At 37.8% G+C, this 17,232-nt stretch overlaps 2 protein-coding genes across 2 annotated transcripts; both read left to right on the top strand.

Annotated features, from left to right (window-relative positions):
• Positions 1 to 987: 987 nt before the first annotated feature.
• LOC114824466 (uncharacterized) lies at positions 988 to 6,961 on the top strand. The gene is made up of 13 exons (XM_029101590.2): positions 988 to 1,481; positions 1,584 to 1,755; positions 2,100 to 2,317; positions 2,536 to 2,596; positions 2,886 to 2,958; positions 3,335 to 3,412; positions 3,552 to 3,709; positions 4,253 to 4,421; positions 4,658 to 5,123; positions 5,261 to 5,695; positions 6,045 to 6,248; positions 6,423 to 6,556; positions 6,683 to 6,961. Exons 1-13 carry the CDS (start codon positions 1,107 to 1,109, stop codon positions 6,837 to 6,839), a joined length of 2,700 nt encoding a protein of 899 aa, XP_028957423.2. The 5' UTR covers positions 988 to 1,106; the 3' UTR covers positions 6,840 to 6,961.
• A 4,553-nt stretch (positions 6,962 to 11,514) lies between these two features.
• LOC103451097 (probable leucine-rich repeat receptor-like protein kinase At5g63930) lies at positions 11,515 to 15,700 on the top strand. Its single transcript, XM_008390529.4, has 2 exons — positions 11,515 to 14,930; positions 15,061 to 15,700. The coding sequence occupies exons 1-2, from the start codon at positions 12,002 to 12,004 to the stop codon at positions 15,444 to 15,446; spliced, it is 3,315 nt and encodes a 1,104-aa protein (XP_008388751.3). The 5' UTR covers positions 11,515 to 12,001; the 3' UTR covers positions 15,447 to 15,700.
• Positions 15,701 to 17,232: the final 1,532 nt, after the last annotated feature.

Here is a 17,232-nt window from a genome sequence, read left to right on the forward strand (position 1 = left end):
TAATACCGCAATGAAAAGATTTAAAATAAGCAAATCAGAGTTATGTCAATTAATTAAAATAATGTGCCTTTCTTTTGCATGTTGCATGCATTTGAGTTATAATCTCTCTTCCTTGTTTTAGAACAGTTAACTTGGGTTTGGGACATAAAGATTTAGAACATAGAAGATTAGAAAATATATCAAACAAATTCAAATGATTTTTGTTGTTTGAACAAGTGTTTGTCTCCACTTGAATGTGGTCTAATAATTTGGGTTCAAAATTCATCCTCTCCTAAATTATTGTAAAATTTCTAACCCTCATCTTATCCTTCTTAATAATAATAATAATATATGATTATCTTTGCTAAATTGATATAATTAAATTGATCTAAAAAATAGAAAGGATGTCAAATTATAATGCTATCCACAAACTTCTTTTTACCTTCCACACACTTTCTTAATTTTTGACTTCTGAATCGAATAAATGGAAGATGATCAAATAACAGGGTCAACAGAAGTGGTGTGAAAGGTAAGAATAAGTGTATGATAGCACCACATATTATAAATGTTCGACATATAATAACACAATTCGTAGACCTTATTTAGATTTGTAATTGTAAATTAAGTCAATTGGTGAAGATACCCATCTCTTTCTTTTTTCCTTTTTTTTTTTAAAGGGGGACACTTCGTGACAAACCACGGTTATCCACTCATTTTGGGGACCGTAAAGACTCACCTATTTCTGACCACAAGTTTGACTTCCACACCATCTGCAGGTTTTGAACTCGAAATCTCTAATTTTTAGTTTGAATAAAATCTCGCAATCCATCATTTACTACTAAATCACCAGTTCGTGATTAGTGTACCCATTTCATTCGAATTCCCGTTTCGTTAACTAAAGTCTAGAATAAAAAACTTTAGCAAGAAAAATAAAATAAAAAGAGCTGATAAAAAAATAGAAAATAAAATTCGAAGGACAAAAAACTAGAAAACAGTTAAACCCCTGGAAAAAAGGAAATAAAAAAACAGTTAAACCCCTCCCGCTCAGCCGCTCGTCACTCCCTCACTAAGTGTCAGAAACAAAAGCACCCGCCTTTACATCTTATCCACTGCCGTATGCCCTCCAAATGTCCGCCTTCCTCCTCCCCTCCTCCGTCACTTCCTTCCCCGCCTTCCCCCGCAACTTCAAATGCCCCAACGACGCCGTTTCCCTCGTCGTACGCGCCTCGGCGGTCTCCGCCCCCGAGAAGCGAGTTAGAAGGAAGCGGAGGCAGACCAAGGGCGACGACGACTCCTCTTCTCCTTCCCCTTCCTCCTCCGCCGCCGAGAAGAACCTCCGCTTCGCTTTCATGGAGGAGCTCATGGTCCGGGCTCGCAATCGCGACGCCAATGGAGTCTCTGATGTCATTTACGACATGGTTGCCGCCGGCCTCTCCCCCGGCCCTCGCTCCTTCCACGGCTTGATCGTAGCTCACGCTCTCAACGGAGACGCCGAGGGGGCGGTATGTACATTACTTGTTCTTCAAAATTTGATTTTTCAATTTTAATTTCCATTACTTTGTTGAGATAATGTTGTTTCCATTGTCGCTTGATTTGAATTTTAGATGCAATCACTGAGAAGGGAATTGAGTACGGGGCTTCGGCCTCTCCATGAAACGTTCATTGCGCTGATTCGGCTGTTTGGATCAAAAGGTCGAGCTATAAGGGGATTAGAAATTCTTGCTGCCATGGAGAAATTGCAATACGACATTCGCCAAGCTTGGCTTCTTCTTGTTGGTAAACTAATGAATTGCACATTATTTAGGGGTTGGGATTGCTTCTGGAAGGGATAAAAGTGCTTTGTGATAATTAAAAACGCTTTTGAGTCTCTGAATACGTTTGGTTAGAAAACTTTTGGGTCGTAGAAGCACTTTCTGAGGAAGCTTGTGGTTTAGAAAGTACTTCTTCAAAAGCACTTCCAAGTGTTTTCCACAAAGCACGTAAATTTTTAATAAGAATTTCTACACTTTTATCATAAAATCACTTCTAGCAGAAGCGCTTATGACCAGAAGCAGTCCCGAAGAGGCCGTTAATATCTGTTCCTTAAAATGTGGAGATTTCTTATCTATGTATGTGAACAGAGGAGCTCGTTCGGACCCGCCATTTAGAAGATGCCAACAAAGTGTTCTTGAAGGGTGCCAAAGGTGGGCTCAGAGCAACTGATGAGGTCTACGATCTTCTTATTGTGGAGGATTGTAAAGCTGGGGATCATTCTAATGCATTGGATATTGCCTATGAAATGGAGGCTGCAGGGCGGATGGCAACAACCTTTCATTTCAATTGTCTTCTTAGTGTGCAGGTGACTCTTTTTTTTCTGGATTGTGTTATCTTCGGTGTTGTATTTCTACGTTATACAGTTCCAGGCAAGATTTGAAATTACAATAGGGATAGCAGTTGATTAAAGTGTCCACATTTTGCTAGTGAATTACTGCGAGCATCTTATGACCTATTTGTTTATAATTATAGTTCCTTTTCCAGTCTTATTCATGTAATTTTTTTCCTTTTGAATGTATATAGGCTACTTGCGGAATTCCTGAAATAGCGTTTGCTACGTTTGAGAACATGGAGTATGGAGATGGTTTGTTTCTTTATGTTTTGAAATCTCTTGTTTGTGATTTATGAATCTTGCTTTTGATTTTGGTAATACCTTATGGCCTTTCTCGAATCGGTGATCACTTCAGCTAAATGTCTTTTAGTATTTCTGGTTTCAGCGGAACATGTGGTTTAATATATTTGTGGATTGTGAAATTGAGTTGTACATTTCTGGACGCAGAGTTATAATTGTTTGTTCAAGTTTAATACTTCTCGGAAGCCTTTGTTTTTTCGGTTTTTCAGGGTTTAATCTTATAGTTTTCTTTACAAAACAGAACACATGAAACCTGATACAGAGACATATAATTGGGTGATTCAAGCATATACCAGAGCTGAATCTTATGACAGGTAGCGTCTGTAGCCATAATAATTCCTGCTACGTTTCTTTAAGAATTATGAATATTTTTTGCCTAGCTTATGTAGTGAACGTAAAAAAACTTTAGATATGATGAATATGAATATGATAAGTATAAGAACGAGCTCGGCCCTCTTTACTATGTATTAGTGCTTAGATGTCAATGTGCTGATTCATAGCATATAGTTCTCTATGCGAAGTGCATTATTTGAGAGATTTAATTTTTACTTTTAAAATCAATTCTATGTTTTTATAATACTTTTATATAATTTTATGGAATTTTGACAACTTTGGAGCTCAAGGTTTTAATTCAATATGTTCTTTACAATGGTATTCGTCATTACCTTGGGGTTTTAATATGATATGTAGAGTACAAGATGTTGCTGAGTTACTTGGCATGATGGTTGAAGACCACAAGCGTTTGCAGCCTAATATGAAAACCCATGCGTAAGCATTTTCTTTTTGAAGTATATTGTTATGCCTTGATGGTCAGATTAAACCAGCATCTTGTGTTTACATTGAATCTTACTTCTATCATTTTCGCTTTCTTTTCTTTCGAAATGTATTTTTGTACCTTGATGTTCAGGTTGTTAGTTGAGTGCTTTACAAAGTATTGTGTAGTTCGAGAGGCAATACGGCATTTTCGTGCCCTCATAAGATTTGAAGGAGGAACAAAAGCTTTACATAATGAAGGAAACTTTGGGGACCCCCTGTCTTTGTATCTTCGAGCTTTATGTCGAGAAGGTATACCTATTTTTCATTTTGTATTCTGAACAAGAGTAATCTCATTTCTTCTCGCTCTGTGTACCTAATACTTAGAGATATAAGTCACTGCAACCATTTATCACTGTATTGTACGTAGCCTGCACTTGGTCAATGACCAAAATTTTCATGGTAATAGTTTCTTTTCAGCTCTTTCGTTTGTATATCAAACAAGTTAAGGGCAATATATTAACAGAAGCAATCAATTTCTTTATGGTTCATGTGACGTTAAGGAATTGCGGAAGTACAAGAATTATGAAAGCTGAAGCTTTTACTCCGAATATTGGATTCTATATTTTCTGAAATTTAGGCAAACAAATAAATAATGAAGCTTTTCTGAGATTCACTCTCTTGACTTGCGGTGTCAGTAACCTATCATATATTGTAGCATGTTGGCATTGACGTCTTGGTCCACCTGTTATGTTCTATCAACATTTTGTAATTTTTTGGAACACTGTATGGATCTTTCATTATTAGTATTGAATATAACTTATTGCCGTGATTGATGATTCTGTTTGTCTTCAGGAAGAATGGTCGAGTTGCTAGAAGCTTTAGAAGCCATGGCCGCGGACGACCAAACAATTCCACCACGAGCTATGATTTTGAGTAGAAAGTACCGGACACTGGTGAGCTCATGGATTGAACCTTTGCAAGAGGAAGCTGAACTTGGACATGAGATAGATTACATGGCCAGGTTGGTGGCTCCATATGTGTTAATAGTTACAATGGTTGTTATGTGCAAGATTAATTTAGTTTTGCACTTTACAAGTTAACGCATAAATAAACAATAAAGATGGATACGGCCCCCTTTTTATACGAGAATCGGGAGCTACAACCAAGCTTGACTTATACCGGACTCCCAAAGCTTAAATTCTTGGTATGTATATCAAGTTAACAAACACATCACATGATGTTAAATTGTTGTATCAGGTACATTGCAGAGGGTGGGCTTACCGGTGAGCGCAAGCGATGGGTGCCTCGAAGAGGGAAAACTCCACTAGATCCTGATGTTGATGGGTTTATATATTCAAACCCTATTGAAACCTCATTCAAGCAAAGATGTCTTGAGGAGTGGAAGATACACCACAGAAAGCTTTTGAGAACGCTACGAAATGAAGGAGTTGCAGCTTTAGGAGATGACGCCTCTGAGTCAGATTATGTTAGAGTTGAGATGAGGTTAAGGAAAATTATAAAGGGCCCTGACACGAATGTTTTAAAGCCCAAAGCTGCTAGTAAGATGGTTGTATCTGAATTGAAAGAAGAACTAGAAGCACAAGGTCTGCCAACTGATGGTACCAGAAATGTTCTCTACCAGCGTGTCCAAAAAGCAAGGAGAATAAACCGCTCTCGTGGTCGACCCCTCTGGGTTCCTCCTGTGGAGGAGGAAGAAGAAGAGGTCTATCTAATTTTTTATTCTTCTTGCTTCTTATGTTGGGGGGTTGCATACTCTGAAAGCAATGCTTCCCCATTTTGGCTGCACTTGAAACTTCACTCTATACTGATCAAATCTGAATGTGTTTCATCATCTTACAGGTTGATGAAGAGCTTGATGAACTAATCTCACGTATCAAGCTAGAAGAAGGAAATACAGAGTTCTGGAAGCGCCGTTTCATGGGAGAAGGCTTGGGTACTGATCAAGAAAAGGCTCTAGATGTTTCGGATAGTGCCACTGTTGATGATGTTGCAAAAGATGTGGAGAATGACGAAGCTGACGATGATGATGATGAAGACGATGATAATGAGGATGATGATGATGATGACGACGATGAGGAGGAGGAGGAAGAAGAGGAGGTAGAGGCAGAGGTAGAGGTAGAACAAGCTGAGAGACAGGATGTAGAAAGAGTTAAGGAAAAAGAAATTGAAGCCAAGAAACCTCTTCAAATGATTGGAGTGCAGTTGTTGAAAGATTCTGACCAAACAAGTACGACATCCAAAAAAGCAAGGAGAAGATCTCGAATGTCAGCTGAGGTACGACATTGTAGTTTTATTTGTGTTTCACATAATTTTTTTCATTGGGATATGAAGCATATGGGCAACTCATCAACTTAATTTTTCTAAATCTTTGAATTTCCTTTTCGTTTTTGATACGAAAATGGAAAGTTTAATGACTGTTCTGGACTATCAGTTCATTTTGCATTTACAATATCAGTTTTAGTCGGCCCTCACGTAATTTACATACGATGCACATTGCTTATGGACGTGTATGCAAGTATAAAATATCTGACGAGTGCACCATAATTTAATTTTAGGACTCAAAGTTCTACCTTAGAAAGGTAATCTAAAGATATATCTAAACACGTTTTGTGTACGGATGCAGGATGATAATGACGATGACTGGTTTCCTGAGGACATATTCGAGGCATTTAAGGAGCTGAGGAAAAGGAAAGTTTTTGACGAATCTGACATGTACACGCTAGCTGATGCTTGGGGTTGGACGTGGGAAAAAGAATTGAAGAACAGAGCTCCTAGAAGATGGTCACAGGAATGGGAAGTTGAGCTGGCGATTAAAATTATGATGAAGGCAAGTTCTTATATTCATACTCCACTCTTCACCTGCAATGCTGTTTTTCGTTTTCTCCCAACGTTCTCATTAACTGTCACTTGATCCCCTCATAACACTTATAACTTAAGCAAAAGCATAAACAGGCGGTTATTTCCTTCTGCTATCTGAAATAGGTACTGCATTTCATTTCAGGTGATGGAATTGGGTGGAACACCCACCATTGGTGATTGTGCCATGATTTTGCGTGCAGCGGTAAGGGCTCCTTTGCCGTCAGCTTTCTTGAAGATCTTACAGACGACGCATAGTCTTGGTTATGTATTCGGCAGGTAAGACCATGTGTCGTAATTTGAGTGCACATCCATCCGCACAAATGGTAGCTTTGTCAAAGCTGATTTGATCTCATGTATTCGAGGTTTCGTGTTTACATCATGTTTTCTTCTCTTCCATGGCAGTCCTCTTTACGATGAAATCATCTCGCTGTGTCTTGATCTCGGGGAGCTAGATGCAGCCGTTGCAATTGTTGCAATTGTTGCAGACATGGAGACGACCGGAATCACAGTCCCAGACGAGACATTGGACAGGGTGATTTCTGCTAAGCGGACAACCTGATAGCACTGTCAACGGTAGTTGCAATGCAAGGGTTAAAATTTGTCAACAGTTCTCCCTTGCTGTGTAACTAGAACTAAATTTTGCCCTTGTTTAAATGTTTTTAAAAGCAGCTTCTTACAAAAGTTGGGGCCCCACTTGTGTTTGGTAAATGAAAAAAAAAAAAAACGCTGTTTTTCAAAATCATGGGTTCAAAACAGCAAAAAGTAGAAACAGCTCAACACATGTTTCTAAAAAAAAACGTTTTTTTTTAAATTGGAGGCAAGTAAACAATACCAATTAATAAAACATTCTTTAATCGCATAAAATCATATTCTCTGGTTTGTATGAGGCACCCTTTGGATGGTGTATCCATGTCGAGTGCCTTGCTCCCAAGTTCCAAGTTCGAATCTCTATTCTAATAGGGAGGAGGATTCTCTACCCCCTATTCACATCCTCTCCTCTCACACATTACTTTTTATCTTATTATCTTTATAAAAAAAATCAATATAAAATGTTGATGTGGTTTAACCGTGACCATTCAAATAGAAAGAGATGAAAGAATAGAGAGATTAAGAGGGTAGAGAATCTTAATCTATTATAATAGATTATAATAGTTAAGAATATCGTATTGTTAAAAAAAATAGCAGAGTACTTTGAAAAAATGACAGACCCAAACCCCGTCCGACGGGTTCGGGCCGCCCCTCTTGGGGCTGTAGACCAAACGATGATCCCTAACAGACTCTACCATCACGCGACCCTCAAAAAATGTAACAGTTGGAAGCTGAGAGTATTCATACCTGATAAATTCTTGCGCACCATATGCGGCAATTTCCATACAAAATAATTTCAACAGTAACGTGGGACAGTGTGAAGGGTGATCGTCAGCAATGACGTATATATATCGTGAGCTACTATGTCCAACTCATATAAACGGTCAAATGTGACGGTTTATTTTCAAAATTTTGCCACCTTTTTAATTTATTCTCTACTAATCTCTATTAATTAATAAAATATTCATTGTCAATCAAATCTTATGAAATTATCAGTTTAACATTCTAATTAAAACAGAACATGAATAAAAAATATGGGACATAAATGTAATTTCACACTATCAAATTTTGCTATTCTTTTTCTTAAAAACCTCACCTATATGTAATCCTAACATATATATAATCATCTTCAACCGCTCTAGCCACCCCACCTCCTTCATCCCCTTCTCCTGCTCGCTTGCCTCTAACCCACCTGCAAATTATGTAAAAAAAAAAAAAAAACTTCTCACTCCCACATTCTCTATCAGTCTCTTCCTCTCTCATTCTATTTCAAAAACAAAAAAACAAAAAAAAAATTCATACACTTTATGTGTGCCCATATACTAGTTCTTAATAAAATAAACCAAAATAATTAAAAAGAAAAGTCGGTGATCCAGCCAAGCCAAACCCAAATATAACTTGGATAGGCTTAAAAGTAAATACCTAATGTTAGGTAAAGATAGACATCACTGTTAAAGCCGTTACATAGAGAAGTGCTATGTTGTACTGTTGTTCTATTACTTGTACTATATTTTTATTAAAGGTAAGGTCGCCAACGCATATAAGTTTCATCTTTATTAGAAAAATAGTACAAATAAATAGTAAGAATAATATTTTTACGTTATGAAAATTTTTTCTTAAACATTTTTTTTTACAAGTGGACTGTTGAAAAATCTCAACCATTCTTTTTCGTTCCTTGATGTGTAGCTACAATGTCTTCATGTTTTTTTTTTATTTTTTTATTTTTAGCTAAGTTAAAGTTAAAGAAGAATTTTTTAGCATTGGTGAATCATACAATAGTGATCAGAAGAAGATTGAAAGTCTGTGCGAGCCTTTTTGGCATCCAGAAGGTTGGACTTCTGTGATCAATCCACCAATTAGTCCTTTTTTTATTTGTGAAAAAAAGGTTAAGAAGATTAATAGTTAAATAAACTTATTTATTAAATTTGAGAATAATTATCGTCACATCGTGTTTATATTCTTCCTCCTTCACACTCATTTTATTCTTTACTTTTTTAAGGAGTCAACCCTAGATATACATATATGTATCGGTCCATCCATGTTATTGTTATTATTTTAAGAAAGATAATTTTTAACCTAAACTAAAATTTACAAATAGGTGAATTCAAACTTTAATATAGAAGAGAGAGCAATTTCATAAATAGGTCCACCGTTACATAGCGTCACAATTCAATAACGAAGTCGTCTCTGAGATTTCAGGGTTGTCTAAATCATCACTTATCATTAAATTAGACGATGTATTGATGTTAGAAAATAATCTCTTAAATCAAAATAAACTTTAGCACTCACCGATTACAAGTTTACAAATGGCATTAATTATAAGTAAAAAAGCTACAAACATAATATTCACTAGATAATAAAAAAACAGTTCAATCTAAAACAACTAAACATGAAGAAAAAAAAAACCCTTCAAAACTCTAACTTTAAAGTTCACTTGAATGATAACCTTATTATATAATAAAATTGGAAAACTATTGTTTTTTAGGGTGTTATTATTGACAATTAGAATATATCATTGCACTAGAAATTTTTATATTAAGTGATGCTAATTGTCACATCCCGGCCCGGGAGGGACCACTTCCCGAGCCCTCTCCACCACCGTAGCACGATATTGTTCGCTTTGGGCTTACCATTCCCTCACGGTTTTGTTTTTGGGAACTCACGAGCAACTTCTCAGTGGGTCACCCATCCTGAGAATACTCTGGCTTCCTTCTCGCTTAACTTCGAAGTTTCTACGGAACTCGAAGCCAGTGAGCTCTCAAAATGCCTCGTGCTAGGTAAGGATGCGAATATACATTTAAGGATCACTCCTCTCGGCGATGTGGGATGTCACAATCCACCCCCCTTAGGGGCCCGACGTCCTCGTCGGCACACTTCCGACCATGGATTGGCTCTGATAGCATTTGTCACATCCCCGCCCGGGAGGGACCACTTCCCCGGCCTGCTCCACCATCGTAGCACGATATTATCCGCTTTGGGCTTACCATTCCCTCACGATTTTGTTTTTGGGAACTCACGAGCAACTTCCTAATGGGTCACCCATCCTAGGAATGCTCTGGCTTCCTTCTCGCTTAACTTCGGAGTTCCTACGGAACCCGAAGCCAGTGAGCTCCCAAAAGGCCTCGTACTAGGTAAAGATGAGAATATACATTTAAGGATCACTCCCCTGGACGATGTGGGATGTCACACTAATGATACTAAATTTGTAGACACAATTTTGTAAATTAAATGACATGTCAGTTGATGATTGTATTATAACTTAAGCATTTATGAACGTGATCATTTCCTATTAGTGACTCATCATTAAGTTCACAAATTTAGTCTCCCTAACATTGCCCTTTTATATTTAAAAATGACAAATTTTACTCTGATAAGGAATGCATAATAAGATTTTAAAATACTAACAAAAACAAATTTCTAAATATATAACATTATTACATAACATTAGATGGCAAAAATTTTGGGGCCCCTTCAAATTTGAGGCCCTGTGTGACAGTACATTTCACTCCCTTCCAACGCCCTCTGAGTCTCTGTCCAATATAACATCATATCATGATATTCTATTAGTGGAGGACTCACTTCACGTTGACATCCGCAGTCTTGATGACTCATAGCAAAAGAAAAACAAACAAATTGCTTAATCATCTTCAAAAATATAAAAGCACATACACTTTCCAACCCAAAACAAGTACGGAAAAACTACGTGGTAGCACAAACAAAAATACAGAAACAAAGCAAAAGTTATGGTGGAAAAGGCGTTCGAAGACCGAAAGGGGTAGTGCTGTATATGTTGAGGTGGCTCTCAATCATATCATCATATATATAATTAGAAGTTTAATTAGAGCTTAATTATCTTAAGCAAGCTATGAAGATGAGGTCAAGTTTGACTTGCTCAAAACTAGATCATGGCAACTAACCATTTACTAATAAGACTCAAGAGTCTCATATGTTTTTTTTTTCAAATATATTGATTCTGGAAATGCTTTTATTAGAAGCACATTAATTTTTTTAATAAAGGATAAAGTGTTTATTAAAAGAAGCAAAAAAGAAGCACAATTTCCTAACTTATAACTCATTTGAAAGTGTTTTTAAAATAATTAAAATTGTTTTGAAAATGATTGAAAGTGTTTTTAGAAGGCACATAACTGATGATTCTCGCACGAAACACTTCAAGTGTTTTTGCAAGATGCACTTGCATTTTTACTAATGCTTAGCTCCAAAAATATTTTCACAAAAATACTTCCAATTATTTTTAAAACAATTTCTAACAAGCCATTATCTTGTTAAACGCTATCGAAAGCATCTTTAGTTATCTAATTAGGCAGCCCATTGTGTAGCTTAATCGAAGTTCCCTCTTCTATTGTAAAAATATCGATGTACAAAAAAAAAAAAAAAAAAAAACAATTCATGTATTTTATGATAGTACAATAGCAGCAGAGAAATACAAAACTGAAACAATCTCAGTTGGCTTTCGTGAAGCACTAAAATATTATGGAAGAGGAGTGAGAGAGTAGAAAGCTTATGCATGCTTTGTCGGCCATTTCTGCATCTCATTCTCTCTCTCTTTCTCTCTTTATCTCTCTTCCGCATTCACACAAGTGGATCTTCTGAATCATTCTGTAGGGTGACAAAACGAATGAACACTTGGCTTTTTATCTTCTTTTAGATTATCTTTAGATAGAAAGTTGGCAATTCACTGCACCTGATTACTTATTATTTACTCAAAGAGAAAAATAGAGAAGTCAAGTTCAACCTTTCCAACCATACACATCCAATGAATTTTCCCAGAAAATTTTATTTTCTTGGGAAAGTGGAGAGCATTTCTTGCTGCTTTCTTGAGTTTTCATTGCTTCTCTTTGATGGGATTCCTTTTTTTTTTTTCCTCTATTGGTCATCAACTCCAGGTATGTAAAATCATCGTCCCTATCTAGTTCCCTGCATGTTATCAAAACCCTTGTATCCTTCTCAAACCTGAATCCTTTCTTTTGTGATCACCCTTCATTTTTGTTGAGTTAACTTCTCGAATTCTAGTTTTCGTCGAAAAAATCATGGAATTGTTGATAAGAAAGTGATGTTGTGAGTGCTGAAACCCTGCAAACTTCGGGTTATTGTTTTCAATTCCATTTGGTGGTGATGGTGAATATGTCATATGGTTTGTTGATTACTATAACTGTTCTTGTTGTTGCCCTTATGGTTTTCGAATCCGAGGGGATCAACGATGAGGGTCAATATCTTCTAGAAGTAAAGAGCAGATTGGTTGATCGGTTTGATCATCTTGGTAGTTGGAATCCCAATGATTTCACACCTTGTGGATGGAGAGGTGTGAATTGCAGCAACGGATACAATCCGGTGGTGGTGTCTCTTGACTTGAACTCCATGAATCTTTCAGGTTATTTGTCTCCGAGCATTGGTGGATTGGTTCACCTGAACTATCTTAATCTTTCTTTCAATGAACTGGCTCGGACTTTACCTAAAGACATCGGAAATTGCTCGAGTTTGGAGGTTCTAGCTTTGAATAACAATAAGTTTATAGGTCAAATTCCGAAGGCAATAGCTAGACTTTCAAGTTTACGAGTACTGAATATCTGCAACAATAGATTATCAGGGCCTCTCCATGAAGAAATTGGAAATCTTTCATCCCTGTCCCAGCTGATTGCGTACTCTAACAATCTTAGCGGAATTCTGCCGCTCTCTCTTGGAAATCTCAAAAGATTGACGACTTTCAGGGCGGGGGAGAACTTGATATCCGGAAGCTTGCCTGCAGAGATAGGTGGATGTGCGAGCTTGCAGTATCTTGGTCTAGCGGAAAATCAGTTAACCGGAGAAATGCCTAAGGAGCTCGGGATGCTTGAGAATCTGAGAACATTAATTCTTTGGAGTAACCATCTTTCCGGGGTTATTCCAAAGGAGCTTGGCAATTGTACAAATTTGGAAATTCTTGCCCTGTATCAGAACAAGCTTGTGGGAGAGATTCCAAAGGAGCTTGGAGACATTGTGTATCTGGAGAAGTTGTATATTTACAGAAATACGTTGAATGGGACAGTTCCAAGAGAGATTGGCAATCTTTCTCTAGCAACAGAGATTGATTTTTCGGAGAACTTATTGTCAGGAGAGATCCCAGCTGAGCTCAGTAAGATAGAGGGATTGCAATTGCTTTATCTTTTCCAGAACCAATTCACAGGAGTTATTCCAGATGAGTTCACAAGTCTTACAAACCTGACTAAGCTCGACCTCTCTATTAATTTTTTAACAGGTTCAATTCCTACCGGATTCCAGTACTTGACTGAACTGATCATGCTGCAATTGTTCAACAATTCGCTGAGTGGCGTAATCCCTCAAGGCCTTGGAGTGTATAGCCGGCTTTGGGTGGTTGACTTATCCGAAAACTTCCTAACAGGGGAAGTTCCTCGTCATCTCTGCAGAAATTCTAACATGATATTGTTAAATTTGGGGTTTAACAGGCTCACTGGGAATATACCAAATGGAATCACAAGCTGCAAGTCATTGGTGCAGCTTCGTCTAGTTGGAAACAACCTCACGGGGACTTTTCCATCCGAAATGTGCAAACTGGTTAACCTTTCTACAGTGGAGTTGAATCAGAACAAGTTCAGCGGCGCCATTCCTCCGGAAATTGGTAACTGCAGAACTTTGCAAACGTTGCACCTTTCGGACAACTACTTCACATCAGAGTTGCCTAGAGAGATTGGTAGCCTCCCACAGTTGGTGATCTTTAATGTCTCATCAAATTCTCTTTCTGGAAGGATACCGCCCGAAATTTTCAATTGTAAAACACTTCAACGGCTTGATCTTAGAAATAACAACTTTTCAGATGCATTGCCAAGTGAGATAGGAACACTTTCTCAATTGGAGCTTCTCAAGCTTTCTGAAAACAATCTTTCTGGGAACATACCAGTTGCGCTGGGAAACCTCGTGCGTTTGACTGAGTTACAAATGGGTGGCAACTCATTTTCTGGTAGCATCCCAGCTGAGTTGGGTGCCCTTTCGAGCCTGCAGATTGCATTAAATCTCAGTTTTAACAACCTCTCTGGCGAGATACCTCCTCAACTTGGGAATCTTATCTTACTGGAATTCCTTCTACTCAATAACAACAATTTGACCGGTGAAATTCCAGGTTCTTTCGAGAATCTTTTGAGTCTACTTGGCTGCAACTTGTCGTACAATGCCTTGACGGGGCCTATTCCTCTGTTACGGCTCTTTCAGAATACGACTGTTGACAGCTTTGTTGGGAATAAAGAACTCTGTGGCGGTCCTCTTGGTGAATGCAAAACACCACCATCTTCACTCTCTTTTACTCCGGATATGGTGAAGAAAAACCCCCGCTTGGGTAAAATCATCGCTATCATTGCAGCAGCTATTGGTGGTGTTTCTCTCATGTTGATTGCAATCCTTGTATATGTCATGAGGCGTCCCACAAGCGTAGTTGCTTCATTGCAAGAAAAATCACTCTCTTCGCCGGTTCTGGATATGTACTTTTGCCCAAAGGCTGCAGGGTTCACTTTCCAAGACTTGGTTGCAGCGACTGAAAATTTTGATGAGAGCTATGCAATTGGAAGAGGAGCTTGTGGGACCGTGTACAAAGCAGTCTTACCGAGGGGTCATATAGTTGCTGTTAAGAAGGTAGTATCCAACAGGGAGGGGAGCAATGTGGATAACAGTTTCCATGCTGAAATTTTAACTTTAGGAAAAATCAGGCATCGAAATATTGTAAAGCTATACGGCTTCTGCTACCACCAGGGTTCCAATCTTCTGCTTTACGAGTACATGGCAAGAGGCAGCTTGGGAGAATTGCTTCATGGAACATCTTGTAGTCTTGATTGGATAACGAGGTTCATGATTGCTCTTGGGGCTGCTCAGGGTCTCTCTTACTTGCATCATGATTGCAAACCGAAGATCTTTCACCGTGATATAAAGTCCAATAACATTCTTCTTGATGATAAGTTTGAAGCTCGTGTTGGGGATTTCGGGTTGGCAAAAGTGATCGACATGCCACACTCTGAGACTATGTCTGCAGTTGCAGGTTCTTATGGATATATTGCCCCTGGTAAGCTATCTTTTAACTAATCTTAATACAATACTGCTCAGAAGATCAATTGATATAACCCCCGAACGCTATCTGTTATAGTACGGATGATTAATGCTATAGATACTGATACATAATCTTTTGATTCCAGAGTATGCATACACTTTGAAAGTCACAGAAAAATGTGACATCTACAGCTACGGAGTAGTCCTTCTGGAGCTGCTGACTGGAAGAACGCCTGTACAGTCGATAGAGGAAGGCGGTGACCTGGTAACGTGGGTAAGAAACTATTTTCTGCACCATTCTTTGTCTTCAGGAGTACTCGATGCTCGATTAGATTTACAAGATGAAGGTACGGTCTCTCACATGATTAATGTCTTGAAAATTGCTTTGATGTGCACAAGTACGTCCCCTTTCGACCGCCCGACCATGAGACAAGTTGTTTCCATGCTTATTGGGTCAAATGAGTGGGAAGGACACTTTGAAAGTGATTCATCAAATCATGATACCAATTCCATGGATAATACTGAACCTTAATTCCAATTAATCCTAAGTTTTCTGGTGATTTTGGTTTAGCCAGGATGAGTTTTTCACTTTTAATTGCCAATTATATATACTCATCCCTGTATTATTTAAACAAATACAATAAGCTTCTCCCTGTGCATACACCCTATGGCTTCTCTTCTCGATCCATTTACGTGGATAACATGTTCCGTTTTTCATACAGGAAGCAGTCTATATCTGTTATGATCTATATTTGATGAACTTTATACAGTTTTTGATTCATTGTTTGCTCTGTTATTCAAGTACAATACATACTGTTTCTCCAACGCCCGAAATGTCGTTGACAACTATCAAGCATCTCTTCTCTTGCTGGATCTAATAAACCTGCCTTGCAGCTCATTGTACGGCAGTGCTCTGATACTTGCAACTATAGCTTCATCTAGACTTACAATTTCTAGTACTGCAAAATATATCAGTAGTTGGAGCAAGCTCTGCCACTAACTCCCTCATATCTTGTTCCAATCCAGTAGTATCCTCCCTAAACCTTGACAATATCCCCACCTCGGATCAACAAGCGCTCTTTTGTCGAAATCAGGGTTCCATACTCCTTGACTCTGCCTAATACGCCTGTCATTAAGGTGATCGGAGGTGGTTTGATCATGATGAACATGCTTAGCATTGTCATCAGTGCCACTGTTCGTCGAAAAAACACAACTTTTGAGCCTATTTACTAGGCCTTTCATATTCGCATTCGCTTTGATCTGCATCCGCCTAATTGATCGGGATTGCATGATGTATATCCGAGGCTTAGCTGCCTTGATTGAAAGGGTTAATTTCTCTCTTCTACTACTAGCTAGATAGGTTTAAGATTTGTCTGAAACAATAGATAGCTAGGCTTCATGTATATATATTCCCAATTGATGACTAGCTTGGCGGCCAAGTTACTTCCTCTTTGGGGTACTTCTTTTTGCTCACTTGTCTTGATTAGCGGTTTTTGGTGGTTGATCTGGAGAGGTTTTTCAATGTGTCGGGAACATAGTCAGTACACCAAGTTTCATAATACAAGTAGTTGGATATTTGGAAGAAAAAAAATTCAACCACTTATATTATAACACTTGGTACACCGGACCGTATTCTTGGCGTATTGAAAAAATTTCTCGTTGATTTGGTATTACTCACTTTAGTTTAATTTTACCATAATCATCATTACTAATTTACTACATCTAAAGATATTAATTAATTATTAATTATAGTTTAGTCTGATCATCATTAATTCATTATATCCAATATTAAGTGGTAGTTCTCAATTAATTGTTAATTTTACCATAATCATCATTATATCCAATATTTAACTAGTTCATCATTTAATTCTGCACTCGAGGTTCTAGCTCGATTCCACCTTCCTTAATATCGCTTGTATAAAAATATTCCCGCAAACGAAAGTCGAATAGTACTCTGTTCAAACTTTGAGGTAGTGTTTTTTAATCATCAAATAATCAAAACATGTGTCATCCTTGATATAATTTTGTACAATATAATTTTGTGGTTAATTAGTAAAACAGAGTTAAAAAAGTAGTAATTCACTTAACAGTTCTGCAGTTCACTCAATCATGTATGGGCAAATTAGTAAATCTAAGATAGTTGTTTATTTTTGTCGAAAGAACATATAATTTTATTAAATGAGAAACGGCCTCGTACAAGTTACAACAAACATCATAACAAAAAATTGGAATAGACAAGAAGCACATTCAACAATAAGACGAAATATAAAAGCAAAATCATAACCCACCCTATCAAGCAGAATGCCGCCACCGCCGCA

The sequence above is a fragment of the Malus domestica genome, chromosome 04, assembly GCF_042453785.1.
Source record: "Malus domestica chromosome 04, GDT2T_hap1".
NCBI classification, from domain to species: Eukaryota; Viridiplantae; Streptophyta; class Magnoliopsida; order Rosales; family Rosaceae; genus Malus; species Malus domestica.

Bases quoted from the DNA above. Each gene is read 5' to 3' on its own strand.
- LOC114824466 (XM_029101590.2), top strand. From the start codon at position 1,107: ATGTCCGCCTTCCTCCTCCCCTCCTCCGTCACTTCCTTCCCCGCCTTC. The intron at 2,318-2,535 runs GTGACTCTTTTT...GAATGTATATAG, and splicing joins ATTGTCTTCTTAGTGTGCAG to GCTACTTGCGGAATTCCTGA. The intron at 2,597-2,885 runs GTTTGTTTCTTT...TTTACAAAACAG, and splicing joins GAACATGGAGTATGGAGATG to AACACATGAAACCTGATACA.
- LOC103451097 (XM_008390529.4), top strand. From the start codon at position 12,002: ATGGTGAATATGTCATATGGTTTGTTGATTACTATAACTGTTCTTGTT. The intron at 14,931-15,060 runs GTAAGCTATCTT...TTTTGATTCCAG, and splicing joins TTATGGATATATTGCCCCTG to AGTATGCATACACTTTGAAA.